Source organism: Homalodisca vitripennis, chromosome 7 (genome assembly GCF_021130785.1).
Source record: "Homalodisca vitripennis isolate AUS2020 chromosome 7, UT_GWSS_2.1, whole genome shotgun sequence".
Lineage (NCBI taxonomy): Eukaryota > Metazoa > Arthropoda > Insecta > Hemiptera > Cicadellidae > Homalodisca > Homalodisca vitripennis.
In genome coordinates, this window is record NC_060213.1 from 29,809,946 (window position 1) to 29,823,679 (window position 13,734).

At 33.0% G+C, this 13,734-nt stretch overlaps 1 protein-coding gene across 1 annotated transcript; it reads left to right on the plus strand.

Annotated features, from left to right (window-relative positions):
• Nucleotides 1–4,527: 4,527 nt before the first annotated feature.
• LOC124366511 lies at nt 4,528–10,538 on the plus strand. The gene is made up of 4 exons (XM_046823099.1): nt 4,528–4,673; nt 6,127–6,347; nt 8,311–8,421; nt 10,377–10,538. The coding sequence occupies exons 1-4, from the start codon at nt 4,551–4,553 to the stop codon at nt 10,531–10,533; spliced, it is 612 nt and encodes a 203-aa protein (XP_046679055.1). The 5' UTR covers nt 4,528–4,550; the 3' UTR covers nt 10,534–10,538.
• Nucleotides 10,539–13,734: the final 3,196 nt, after the last annotated feature.

The window sequence follows — 13,734 nt, forward strand, 5'->3', positions numbered from 1 at the left end:
GGTTTTTGCAGATAGACAGACAGATAAACAGGTAGGGCGTTTATCCAGCTCCTTGAGTAAACGCCCAAGCAAATGCTCATAATAATCATAGAAAAATAAATAAAAGAAAGTTGTAAAAATGTGGAAATTTGTGTATTATTTGTAAATTATATGAAAGTTAATGAATTGCATACATTTATGTGATAGTGTTTATTATTTTTTTAGTTTTGGTAAGTGTATTACTAAAAATTACTGTTTTCATTGTTAAATAATATTTATCTTGAAATAAGCATATATGTATAAAAGCAAAATGTTCATGTACTGGATTACAATGTAAAATGGTGCTAGTACAAAAATCAGGCAAAAGTGTATGTTTTTAATTTTAATCAATGCATTTTGGAACTACTTTACTTTGAAGATTTGTCAAAAGTTAAGAAATCAATAATATTCCAAACGTTTTGTATCAATTACTGTAAAATAATTTGCAAACAAATTAAAAAAAGGACTTTGATTGTAATGAATTGCTGGCCATTTGCATAATATCACGGTATGAAACAAACTAATAAAAAGTACAAAATAAATCACCATATAAAACCATCTGAAATGTTACAATTTTTTCTGACAGTGCATAAAAATATGAAATAAATTAGATTGGAAGTGGTGAACGTAAAAATAAAGTGTGTAAAAACTAATTAAAGATGTAGGCCTACACTTTGTCTTGTACAGCAAATTTGTTGTAGATAATGGCTAAAATTACATAAAAAGTAAAATTCTTTAACAAAGCATTTTTTCTTTCTCTACTTGACCAATTTACCATAATAATGAACCGATTACTGATAATGTTGGTAAGCAGTCAAAGTAGAAACTCCTTGTTCCTGTTTGACGTAATGTCTACATTTTTGGCAACTTTCCTCTAGAATTGAAATATTTGAACTAGAACAAAATATTTGTTCTATTTACTCCATCGTATTGGAACCACATTCTTTGTCTAGTTTCAATAGGAACATGTTCCAACAGCTCAGGTAAGATTTCCTTCAAAAAAACTTCATTCCCAGGTAATTTTGTTTATTTAAACATTCAAAGTTGATTAATAGCCCTTTGTTATTAAATTGTACTGATTTTCTAAACACAATTCAACTTGTAGACTTAGTAAAAAATCTTACCAGACAAAAAAGTGCCCTTTAAATCCATTCCTACCTACCTTAGGAAGGTATAAGTAATATATCTAGGCAGTGGTGTAACAAGGACTTGGTTTTTGGGGGGAGAGAGGGGTCCCTAAGAGGGGGTGAATATGATTGAAGAGCACACCACACCCCTCTGGAATAAATCTAAATGTGAATAAATTAGATAGGCCTAATTCAAAGTCAAAAGTTTAACTGTTGTATTTCAAAAGAATTTGACTGTCATTAATGTATATATTTTAGGGTTTTCTGCAGTTCTAAACTCCTCATTCCCCTTTTTGTTACACCATTGTACCTAGGGTATGTTGAGGGAAAAAATATGCTTCTAGGTAATAAACAGGGGAACTTAAATTTTCTCTCCATTTATTGATGATTCATTGATAAATATTAACGTTTTACCAAATTGGATTCACAATTTTGAAATAAAAGTTCATAGTTTCATAGGGAGAAAATGAAATGCCACTATTGATTACCCCTTGCAGGATCTTCGAAAAGGGAGTTACAAGTAGGTAATAAAATAAAAGTTCTAATAACCAGATTAAATATTTAATTTCTTCTAGGCTGTAGAAAATATCACCTATTTTATATCTCTTAAAAACTGTATGTGCCCTAAAAATTAGAATTTTTAATAAATTTTTGAGTTTTATTTTAATAATAAATGTAAATTTTATAATGGTGATTTTTAATAAAATCTTCTGCTGAGTTGTGAAAAATAAAAAATAAACCATTTGAATTTAGTTTTTTTTTAATAACTGAACCTTTACCCAAACAATCCTTTTTATTTATCGTGAGGTGGGTGAAGAAACTGAAAATGGGAGGGAGGGGTATTTGTAAGTGGAAGGCTCTCTCTCATATCAGTCTACCAGGTTACCACTGCCCCTCCACAAACAAGAAGCTGGAAAGAAACCTCTTATAACGTCTTTATTTATAACGTCTTTATTTGCAGCGATCTTCAACATTACATTGTTGTTTTTCAAAATAACTGAAGTCATACATTTTAAATCAAGGCACATACAAATCTATATTATCATCCGAGAAATATAAAATTAAACTAATCTAACCTAACTTAAACTAATCTAATACATTACACAGCTATTTAGAGGTGAAACACTCCTCCTCCAAAGCCAGTCTCAGATTGTCCTTAAACGAGGAATATCCATAAGCCTTTAGATTGTGGGGGACACTGTTGTATATCTGGGGGCCAAAGTATTGAAATCCATTCCTCCCCATCTCCAGCCTGACCCTGGGCACCTCCAGCATGGCGTCCTGCCAAGTGTGACAGTCCCTAATCTCAGCCCGGGTCTGTAGCATCCCCCTGAGGTAAGAGGGTTTTCCCGTCAGCAACACCTTGTGAACAAGGCAAGCCACCTGGAGTTTGAAAATGTACTTTATCGGGAGGATCCTTGCTGTACGGCGATACTGGCTAACGTGATCAAATTTTCTCAGGCCGTACACAAATCTTACAGCAGAGTTCTGTAACCTATCAATCAGGACCGCACCCTCAAGGGTCAATCTTCCCCCAAATACAGGAAGAGCATAAACAATAACTGGGAAAACCACAGCTTTGACAATCTTCAGTTTCACTTCCTCCTGGAGCAACCCCTTAAACCTAAACAACACTCTTAACCTATTCATTACACCACGATTGATATTTTGAACATGGTTCAAGAAGGTTAACTGCTTGTCAAAAGTAACGCCAAGGATTTTTACTGTGTCTGAAACCTGCAAAGGAACACCTCCCAAGGGTCCATTACCAAGAAAGACTGCATTTGAAGAGGGGTAAAAATTAACAAGTGAACACTTTCTTGGATTCAACTGAAGCCCGTGATCGTCAGCCCAGAGCCTGACCCTCGACAAATCAGCATTAATCTGCTGCATTGCCAAGGAAGACTGTAATGGAGGATATGACAACACAAGCTGAGTGTCATCAGCGTAGGAGTAAAGGGAACAGAATGATAACTCAAGATTAAGATCCGCAGTATACAATAGAAACATAATAGGACCTAAGCAGCTACCCTGAGGAACCCCTGACTCCTTGAGAGCAATCCCTGAAAGACGATCATTCACCCTGGTTACCTGGGTTCTGTCGATCAGATAAGAGCGAAACCACATTGTAGAAACCTGATCAAAACCGTAGTAATGCAGCTTAGCCAAAAACATATCAAAATTCACTGAATCGAATGCATGTGAGAAATCAAGAGCAGCTAAACTACTACATAAATTCTTATCCCTGGCGGAAAACAGTTGGCTTGTCAAACTTAGTAGAGCAGATGTCGTACTGAAATCCTTCCTGAATCTTAAATCTAACCTTACTACTGGGAATAACCTTTATTTCCGTAGTCATATATATGATCGGTTTTGTTTTCCGATGATGACAGTAAATTCATATATAGTTCACTGTACTACAGTTTGAACTAAATATGTTTTTATCAGCTGAAGATAGTGGAACATTGTTGCTTCAGCCTCTCAATCGCTGACCATTTTTTTTGCATCTCTACATTTAAGTTTCTTTACTTACCTTACAAACAGTACGGTACAACTGTCCAATTTTTATTTTCATCCTAAGAATAATGAAACCATCTCTAGCGACAAGTTAAGAAAAGCTGTAGATTGAAGAACTGCCTTGCCTAATAGAACAAATAAAAAAGAAAATTAAGGTATTATCGATACATTTGGTTCATTTTTTAAATATAAATATAAAAGACAACATAGTTACATAAGAAAGCAGGAATGTGTGAAAGTGTATTTATGAACTCTAAAGTGTATAATGATTATGATGCATACTCTAACCCAAGCAATTCTCTGAATGGTGCTTATCTAATGTTTACGTAGCTATCTGTTCTGAAAAGTTTATATTTTTGCAAGGTGGCCCTATAAACATTGTAGGAATCTGGTAAAACATAGGTATTAATACTGTAGTTAGTTTGTACAGAACATTGAAATATAATTTTGGAATAAACATGGAAGAATGTGAAGGAATGGTACACAAGTGAGATGGGATAATTTTTGAAAAATTTGAAATTAAATAATTCAGCCACTATATGAGTGGACTGAGGGGGTTGAGCTATATCAGCACAATGTTATCTTTATGGCCCTACTTTGGTATGTAATTAATACTAATTTTTATAATTTTACTTAATTTAATTTTTAATTAAAAAAAAAAAATTAATTTTCAGGAATAGGAGATAGGTTTGACCTGTTTACAAAAACAGTTTTGGTGGCAAAAGAAATGGCTGTTGGAGCGAGAAAGAGGTTGGTTGTTAATGGAAAATAACGTTCCTGACATGTTCCGTACGTTGACACGTCATCGAGTGTTTTCCATATCACTTAGCACAATTAGATGACCGTGGTTACTCAGACCGCGCTACTCTGTAGAGTGCTTCACTTATAATGTCAAAAACAAAGATAGTGTTTTTGTTTTTCACGCTGTTATCTGCTGTGCTTGCAGAAAATTCCACTGTAATTAGCAGAAAAAGGAGGTACTTGAATTTTCCCAATAAGGCAACTGTGGTGGTAAGTGTTTAAATGTTACCATTTTGCAGGAAAGTAATATTCTTCCTTTATAGAATAGGGTTATAATCAATTATTACTATTGCAATTCATCAATTTTCAAAATATTGTAGAATGTTCTCAGTATTAATAATGCTTTCAGCTTTCTTTTAGATAAATTTGGATTGTATAATTTTATATTTTAAGGTTAAATGTTGAATAATCTGACCCAGCTTAAAGTGGAACAACAATAAAAATTAATATGATGAATTCCTATTAAACTTGTTTCTGAATTTCTTCTAATATAAACTTTTTATTACATTCCATGCCTTAAAGCTTAATTTCACGTTTGGTCAAGATTTTATACTCAGAAATATGGACTAAAAACACTTAAACCTCTAGCACAGTACTTTACAAGTAAAATATCTAGATTGTGGAAAGAATTGTGGAAAGAATTGTGAAATTTTTGTGGAAATATTCATTTTGGAGTATTCTGAGTAAAAGATCATTGCTAGCAATCACATGGATGATCAAAATTTAAAAAATAGAACATGTAAATGTATAAGAAAAATGGAAGTCAACCATTAATAAAAAAAAAAAAAAACATTTGGAAAACATTAATTGTTAAAAAATTTAAGTTAATTAATTTATTGGTTATTAATTTTTAATAAAAATTAAAATTCTTTTAAGCAGCACTAATACTTTAGATTAAATTTCACACATAAATTCAAATTCCTTGTAAAATACCCAAAACTAAATTTCCAGAAAAAAACATATATCAAAATCAATAGGTATCAAATTTAATTAAAATTCGTACAAAAGCAAATAAAATTAAAAATCAATAAGAAGTTAAATTTAAATCTTGTGTTAAAATATAGGTAATTGATATCCTCATGTAGACTAGTAATTTAGCAATTTAATTTGAAAAATAGACAACTGCCAAAATTACGTAGTTTTGACAGAATTTTCATTTTAGTACGGTATATTTGGAAAACATAACGTAACTGATTGGCTACAATACGTAAATCAAAAACACTTAAAATATAAGTTGTAAAGGAGTAAAGTTGTCTACTGATCTGATATGTTTTGAGTATTGAATCCTACAAATGGCAAGCATATGTAGTACCTACAAGATCTGTTATTATCATTATGTGTCATTATATAATATATAGATGAGTTTATAGGTATGTGTAGTTCAACATAAATATCAGTAGACCCTAACCATAAAAATTTATGAACTGAACTTAGATCTATGCCAGTCTCTAGAAGCTTGTAGGCAAGGAAAGTTAGAAGTGGAAAGTAGAAGATTCAAATTCAGACTATTAGAGACTTTCGGCTTATGAATTCCTAGAAGTACACTCTCAACTGTGTGAAAGCAAGCCTTTGGAAAGTTAAAGTATGTCAGAATGTGAAGCTACTGCTATTCACTAGACTTAGCACTTGGTCACCAGTTTTCCACTGATTTTCTTTCTTGTAGATGTCATTTTCGCTGCTGAAAGGTATAGCCCGAGATTATCGAGTTGGGCCCACAACGAATGTCATCACGTTCCATGAGCTGGACGTGCTGTTCCCACTGCCCCACGACCCTAGCCCTCTCGATCTCACCCAAACGGCTCTTGGGCAGCCTCCAATCTTCCAGAATGCTATCAGTCGACACCGCAGAGATGTCTTCAGACAACTGGAGGACGTTCTTTATTTGTAAGATCTCCTAAGTTTTCAAAATGATCACTTTTTTGGGTTTTTCCATTTTGCATATGTGTAAACTCTCAGTAAATCCCAGTTTTGAAAATAATACCTATGTTACATCCTGTAGGTAAATTCTACCAAGTGTCTAGCTATTTTGTATACTGTTACAACGAGTAAGCAATCATAGCAGAATTCCAACCATGCTTCAACAGCAAACATTGTCATATGAAAGATCATATCAGACTATACTGTTACCGTTAGAATTATTTTTCTCTGGTGTTCTTGGAACTAAAGTCTTCGCAGAATAATAACCTAATTGGTATAGTAATTTTTTCTCTTGAACTTTATAGCCGTTTGACAGCTCACCGGTTACATCTTGCACGCTGTGTCCGTAAGTAAAATTTACATTTTTCCTATTATAAATTACTCTTTTAATGTAATACATCTATTTTGTCAGATTAGATGTTTTATTTGCCAGATTAATATAGATATAGTGGTCATGTTGTTGTTGTGACTAAGTTGTCTCGATAAATGGCTAATACCATTGCGATTTTGTTTTAGGGAAATTCTTGAATCTTAGAATGTTTCTTCTTTAAGGACTACTTTGAATCTTCCTTTTTGTGACTACAACTGCAATGCTGATAAATTCAAGTGTGCTAGTTAAAATACAGCAATAACCAACCTTGTTTTAACATTAGTTAACTTTAAATGACAGTTAATTGTAAAAGTTTTAATAACAACTCACTAATTTCCATTGCTATTGTTGTTAATATATTTGCTAGAGATGATTTTAATGCTTTTAACCCTAAATAATCCTAAATTTTTAACACTTTTCACGTTCATGATGTAATGCTCCATGAGTTCAAAAGAGGTGAAGCACTCATTAATGCTATGAGGGCTGTTTTTCAACCTAGGAGCATAATGAAATAATTTTATTATCAAAGGTTACATACAACTACAGTTACTTTTCAACTAATCGCCATTGATGAGTTTGCCATAATGGTGGAAAAAATTTCCAAATACCTACCTTCTTCATGGAGCAATTGCCAACAATGACTTGAGATAAACCACAGAGTTTTGTAGTACATGGAACCGATGTCTCGTCTCCCGTCACAATCAAGAAAGTCTCCATCAGCTTCATAACGAACAAGGAACAATGTCTTGTCGTTATCTACAAGTTTCTTGTCGCCTCAGTGTTCTATTATGATAGTGCAGAGGGCTGATCTTGAAATTTGCGGGAATTTATCACACAAATCACTAATGGTAAACCTTCGATTGCCTTTAACTGTTTCATCAACGTTCAACAAGATCTTCTTTTGCAACAAGACTTGCGTCCTTGGCCTCTTTCGACACAAACTTCAATTCATCCATCTTGAAATTTTCTGCATCACTCACTCACTACACCGTGACTCGTAAAGTTTTCACCATATAATTGTGACACTCTTCAGTGAACTTTTGCTGCGTTTGGTCCTTCAACTTGGAAATATAGAATACAAATTCACACTTTGCATGAGAATCAATCGTAGTAGCCATGTTTATGTGTTGTTAGATGATCTCGTAATAGCATCAGATGCTCGGAAATGTGTGAAATTTTAGAGGAAGATGTGTAACCAACTATTTATTGCTCATTGTTGCATCATAGTGTTCGACTGGCTTTTTCACAGCATCATAAGAGCTTGAAAAAAAGTAGCCCTTGTATTTTCTTGTATTTTGAAAAATAAGATACTCATATATAACTCAAATCAAAATAGTTAACTGTATTTATAAATGTATTTGTCAACTATTTAAGTAAAAATATTAATTATGCATGACAACAGTTCACATAATTTGGCAATGACCACGATTTCCAGTACTTGTATATAATTATTTCACATTTTCATGTTGTAGATAATTTCTGGATTAAAACTGGTTTAATTGTATTACTTTTAAGAAGTAGCTATTACTAACTAATTCATTTTTATGTGTTACCGTCCAGGCATGGAGTGGATGGAAGGACCTGTATCCTGAAGGCATTGTGTGAAGCCAGACAAACTGTACCCCAAGAAGTCGAAAACCTGATGCTGGATTTACTTCTTGTACTTTTCAGGTGAGTCATTATAAAGTTAAGTATATTGAAAGATAGACATTTGGATAGTATATATAAGACTAATTATTTAAGCTTTTGGGTTAAGGAGTGGGGAGTCTGCTACTCATGTATCCTAAATGGTTCACTTCTTCTAACCTTCCCTTTTGGGTTATACAGGAATGAAAGTATCTATGTTATAAAGACCGTTGACCTGCTAAACCTCTTATCACATCTTTCCTTTCTTTCAAGCTGTAACCTCTGTGGAGCTTTACTTAAGCCACCCAGTACTTCTGTGCCTGGAAAGTTGTCATGCAGACAACCAGAGTCTCTGGTGTCAGCTGATCCAAAACATCCTAGCAGCAGGCTCTCTTTTTCCTCCTTGGCAGTATTGGAAGGTGCTATTGTCACTCCTAATTTTATGCAAATACCCAAAAAAGCAATCATAACCCATAAGCTTCTAGGTCAGATGGAAGTTGACCTTGTCATGCCCTCTATTTAATCATGGTTAGAGGTTCCGAATCAGCTGTTTGGTTCAGGCACCTCTGCTTGCCACCTTCCACTCCGACTCTCTTACCTTAAGAAGCCTGTTGAAAAGTGCTATTCTGTCCCCTTCTCCATGAAACCATCCACTTTTTCCTGTGCCAATACTGGTTTAAGAAGTATAAGACAGCTTTTGATAACAAGGGCTCAGAATTAATCCCGAGGAAAATTGTTCAGATTTAAGACCTTATGAATGTGTTCTAGCTTGAAGCAAAGTACTGGGTTCATTTTTAATGCTTGTATTTCATAATTTTTGGGGGGGGGGAGGGAGGGGGAGGGCTTGGGTCCCATGGGCCCCTCCTATATATGTAGCAGATACTAATTGTTATGAAAACAGTAATTAAAAAGTATGAAAAAATGAGGGACTAATACTTTGATTAATCGCTCTCAAAAATTTGTCTAATAGAACACTGAAGTGTATTAAGGTCCTTGAGGTATGGATTACAATCATCATTATAATGATGAAGATGGTGTTCGTATCATAATTTTTAGCAGTTTTCAGCATCATTGATTTGTATAAAATCTGCCTGAACTCATTTTATCTTACTCCCTTCTCTCTCTATTCAACCATCCTCTCATTTTTATTTTTAGTTTCCTCATGCCTCTTTTAACATGCTGACTCTAGGTTTTCCCTTTCTTCTTTCTTAAATTTCTCTCTCAAATACCTACTACAGAAACCATTGTACCTTCATCCCTTTTTTGTCCAAAAACTTCTCAGTAAATTCCTTACAATCCTTCCTAATAGTTGTTTCTTGTAACTCTCCTTCTCGTAAACTCTCCTTATGATTTCATTCCTTATTATGCCTTTCTAGTTATTCTTATACTGCTCCTAAACAGATCCTTATCTTGTTACTTGCAACTTATTCTTTCCCCTTAAAGGAATTAGCCTAGGTTCTCTGAACCGGTTATGGGTTTTGTTCTTGAGGAAATCAATAGAAGCATATGAATTTGGTCTGTTTTCCCTTGAAAATGTTCAAGCACTAAATAAATAATATATTAATAAGAAATTCATAAAAGATCTATAATATAAGTTATGGATGGAGAGTAAAAGAGACTAATTAGAAAATAAACTATGAAAGGTAATAAAAGATAACAAAAAAGTACATTACACTACATTATTTCATTATAAAAAATTTACTTCTTTATCATATCTTTATCAAGTACCAAACTCATCCAACATCAGCCTTTGTTCTTTTTTCCTGTTGTTGTCATTTTACCAAGAACTAATTATATAGTTTGCATTAAAGTTAAAAAAATGTTTTGCCTACTGAATGAATCCAGCTGTTCCTGTATTTCCCTTGTACATAATATCCTGCTATCCAGCCAATAAATTGCTAATGCTATAATCTCTTTACCAAAGTCAAGTGATAGCTATGACATAGAATTAATTGAACACATGTTTTATTTCATGGAAATGCTTAAAAATCTTGTTTCAGGCAATCAGAAAATGCAGAACGCGATGATGACACAAGATATCATGTATCTGAAGGTGAATGCAAAACTTTCATAAAGAACTGTCCACTTTCGGTTTTTGACATGGCGATGGACTGGGCCGAGCAGTACTATAATGAAATGAGAATTAAATCAATTTAAATTGATGTGTTATATTATTTCCTAGTATGTCAAATACAAGTTTATCCCATCCCTAAAGTGAGTAGAACTTGGCTAGTGAATGGTATCCAGATATGATAACTATTGACACAAGGAGCAAATGTATTAAGAAGCCATGAATTCAATTGTAACAGTAACCATAAAATTTGTGGTACGGATCACATTATCCCAGGAGGGTTCACTGATGGTTGGTTTATGCTTTCCAGTTGAACCTTTACTGAGTACAGCAACAACTGATTTGTCACTTAAATCTAAGCAACCTTATGAAAGTCCAGGAGTGGCACATCAGTAACCCCAAATGTCAAGATATTGGAGTGCAAGAGTATTTCAATAGGTCTACTGCAGGAGATGACTGTTGGAGTTGGTGGGGCTCCCTAAGTGTTAAGGGCTGTTGCTAGACTAGACATAAGGGTGTGCCACCTCCTGCCTGCTTTGGCTGGAGAGGCTGGTACAGAGCTGGCTTCCCCTTCTTCCAAGGAGACATGACTCAGATTAATGCCTAAAATCCATCCTCGTGGATCTCGACAGGAGGCGGTCCCTACCCCAACCTTACCCATCCTGAATATCCTATTACTTCGGAAGCAGTGCAAAGGTCCTTTTAGGACTAGGTGCAATTTCTCAGCTTCCTGTTCTATGAGAACAACAAAAATGGATCACATTACTAACAAAAAAAGTAACGCTAAACATATTATTGAGTAGAAGGAACTTAAAATTTTAGTTAGTAACAAAGTACTTCACGTATTGTAAGGAAAAATATTTATACATGCTCAACTAAAACCCATCCATTTATGAACTAGGGAACTAGGTTCATGAAGTTCATGTTGCTGTAAATATATCTAATTAAAATTTGTTAAATGGCAGTTCCTACTTTAATAAAATGTTACATAGGGGAATATCAGAAGTCTGTAGAAAAAATAAGACTTTAGAAATACGCTTATGATAATAGGGCATATAATTTTGGCGTATTAGAAATGATGGGGTTTTTCTTCAAAAGAAAAGACACCTTGCAAAATTTAATAATAAAATAGCTACAAAAAACAGAGATCTTGGTAGAAATTTGAGATCTTTATTCTTAATATGAAAATTTACAGATTAATTTAGATCTAATAAAATAAACCTGACCCCACATTCAAGAAAAAGCGAACTACAGATGTTCAGTCTGCAATCACTGAATATTAGTTAATGCTGTTTAATATGTAGGCTGTAAACAAAAAATGTATTTACCTTGCAGGTTCGTTTTTATATAACTTATTTCCTTTCAAATTGGGCACAATGTGACTTTTTAATTTAGTTTGGACTCACCTCAATGCTATGTTTGTTATTTTCCAGTATTGGAGTTTACATTTGGATAATTTCCTTCCAAACTAAACATTCAGATTCTAAAAATGACCAGATTTTAAGGTTATGTTCTTATGCAGTGCAAATTTGATCTCACATCCCAGGCGTTCCGTTTGTTAAATGAGCACTGTCATTTAAATTGCAAAGTAAATTAACAATGTCTTTTTTCGTTCCAACCTTTTTAGCTGGCGTCTCCTGTTTGTAGTAAATAAATATGATATACAATTACGGGTTTACAATTTCAGAGTAAAATAAAAAAATTGTGAATTACACAAACCGAACTGTTTATTTCAAACTCTAATATGTGTCAAATTTTAAAAATAAAATTGAAGATTGACATGTTTTATTTAAGTTATTTGTTAAGTTTTATTTTTAACAAAGTTTGAAAATATTTTTACTGATAATGTTGAATTAAATTTATTAAAAAAAATCAAAAGTTATCAAATACTATAAAGATTTTACCCATATTGCAATAAAGAATTACTGTTAACAAAGACCCTACAGTCAGACAAATGAAACTGCCAAGCTTTTGTTAAGTTCCTCAATAAACAATGGATAACAATACTGAATAAACATAACAATACAAGATAAAAAAGTTTGAAGAGATTGAGCGAGACAGGTAATAACACTAACACTGAGGGGAAGTAGAGAAGAGAAAAACAATGCTTATGCTGATTTTAGAGCTAAAGTAAACAAGTTAAGCAGACTTAAAGTTTGTAGGAGAAGTCAAAATACGTGCTTGAAGTGTGAAAGTTGATAAGACAATAGGGCTGTTTGTATTCAAGTTTTGTTTAATAAAGGAAGTTTACTCAAACTTTGTAGCTCATTCAATTCAAACTGGAGGATTAAATGTTGAAAATTCAATAGCTTTTCAGTAATCCGGAAGTTTTCTTCGGAAGTCTATCTTGATGTTATTTTAAATTATTGTATTGTAATTATTCAATAAATATAAGTAATACAATATTTACAAAGGAAAATTAAATATGTTTACAGGAAATGTTTTTAATACCTTGCATCCTTCTTTATTAAAATAAAACACATACAAATACAACGTTTGTTGTAAACATGTACTTCTATAGAGGAAATTGTTAAAAAGTCGATCCCCAGTCAACCTTTTCATCCCTAACCCAACCTAAACTTACAAAATACTAACAGCAAAGTACCATATGAGACATATAAAATTAAAAGAGAAACTTTTTGGTGAAAACAAAAAAAAAATCAAAAACTTGTTCAAAGCAAAAATGTTTTCATACATGTTGTCGTGTATATAAATTAAAAATTTTACACAAGTTAACTTCTGCCCATATTCCTCAGAAGACACAAGATTCTGGAACACTATAGCTAAAAATTGTGGATTTAATCAGTATAAATTAATTTAATTTTTTTTTCAAGAAATAAAAAATGGATCTCATAGATTTTGATTTAGGTACGATAGTGTCATATCGTAATGTAAATTCTTTCAAACTAAAATATAATCCTATGAGGACATAATGCAGTTTTTGGTTATACATCCTGACATTTTTCAATAGAGTTTTGTCTTACTGGTGCCTATTTTTTTGAATTTGTTTCAACTAATTTCCTTAAAGCTTATCGTGTGTTTTAAGTGTAGCATACGTATTGCATCACTTTGGTGTGTGTTCCTTGTATCTTTTAGGTCTTTTTTTGTTTCAGTGGGAACATGGTTCTTCCTATTTAGTCATTTTTTACATATAGCAATTAATTACCTCATTTATTCTGGATACATTTATCTAACTGAATAATGATTTGTGTTCAACATTGATCTTAGAACGTATTATTTGATAGGCTTGTGTTCATTTAAATCTTCTGAGTTTAATTGTAAACACT

Coding starts and splice junctions, on each gene's coding strand:
- LOC124366511 (XM_046823099.1), top strand. CDS start 4,551: ATGTCAAAAACAAAGATAGTGTTTTTGTTTTTCACGCTGTTATCTGCT. Junction 4,674..6,126: donor CCAATAAGGCAACTGTGGTG/GTAAGTGTTTAA, acceptor TCTTTCTTGTAG/ATGTCATTTTCGCTGCTGAA. Junction 8,422..10,376: donor TTACTTCTTGTACTTTTCAG/GTGAGTCATTAT, acceptor ATCTTGTTTCAG/GCAATCAGAAAATGCAGAAC.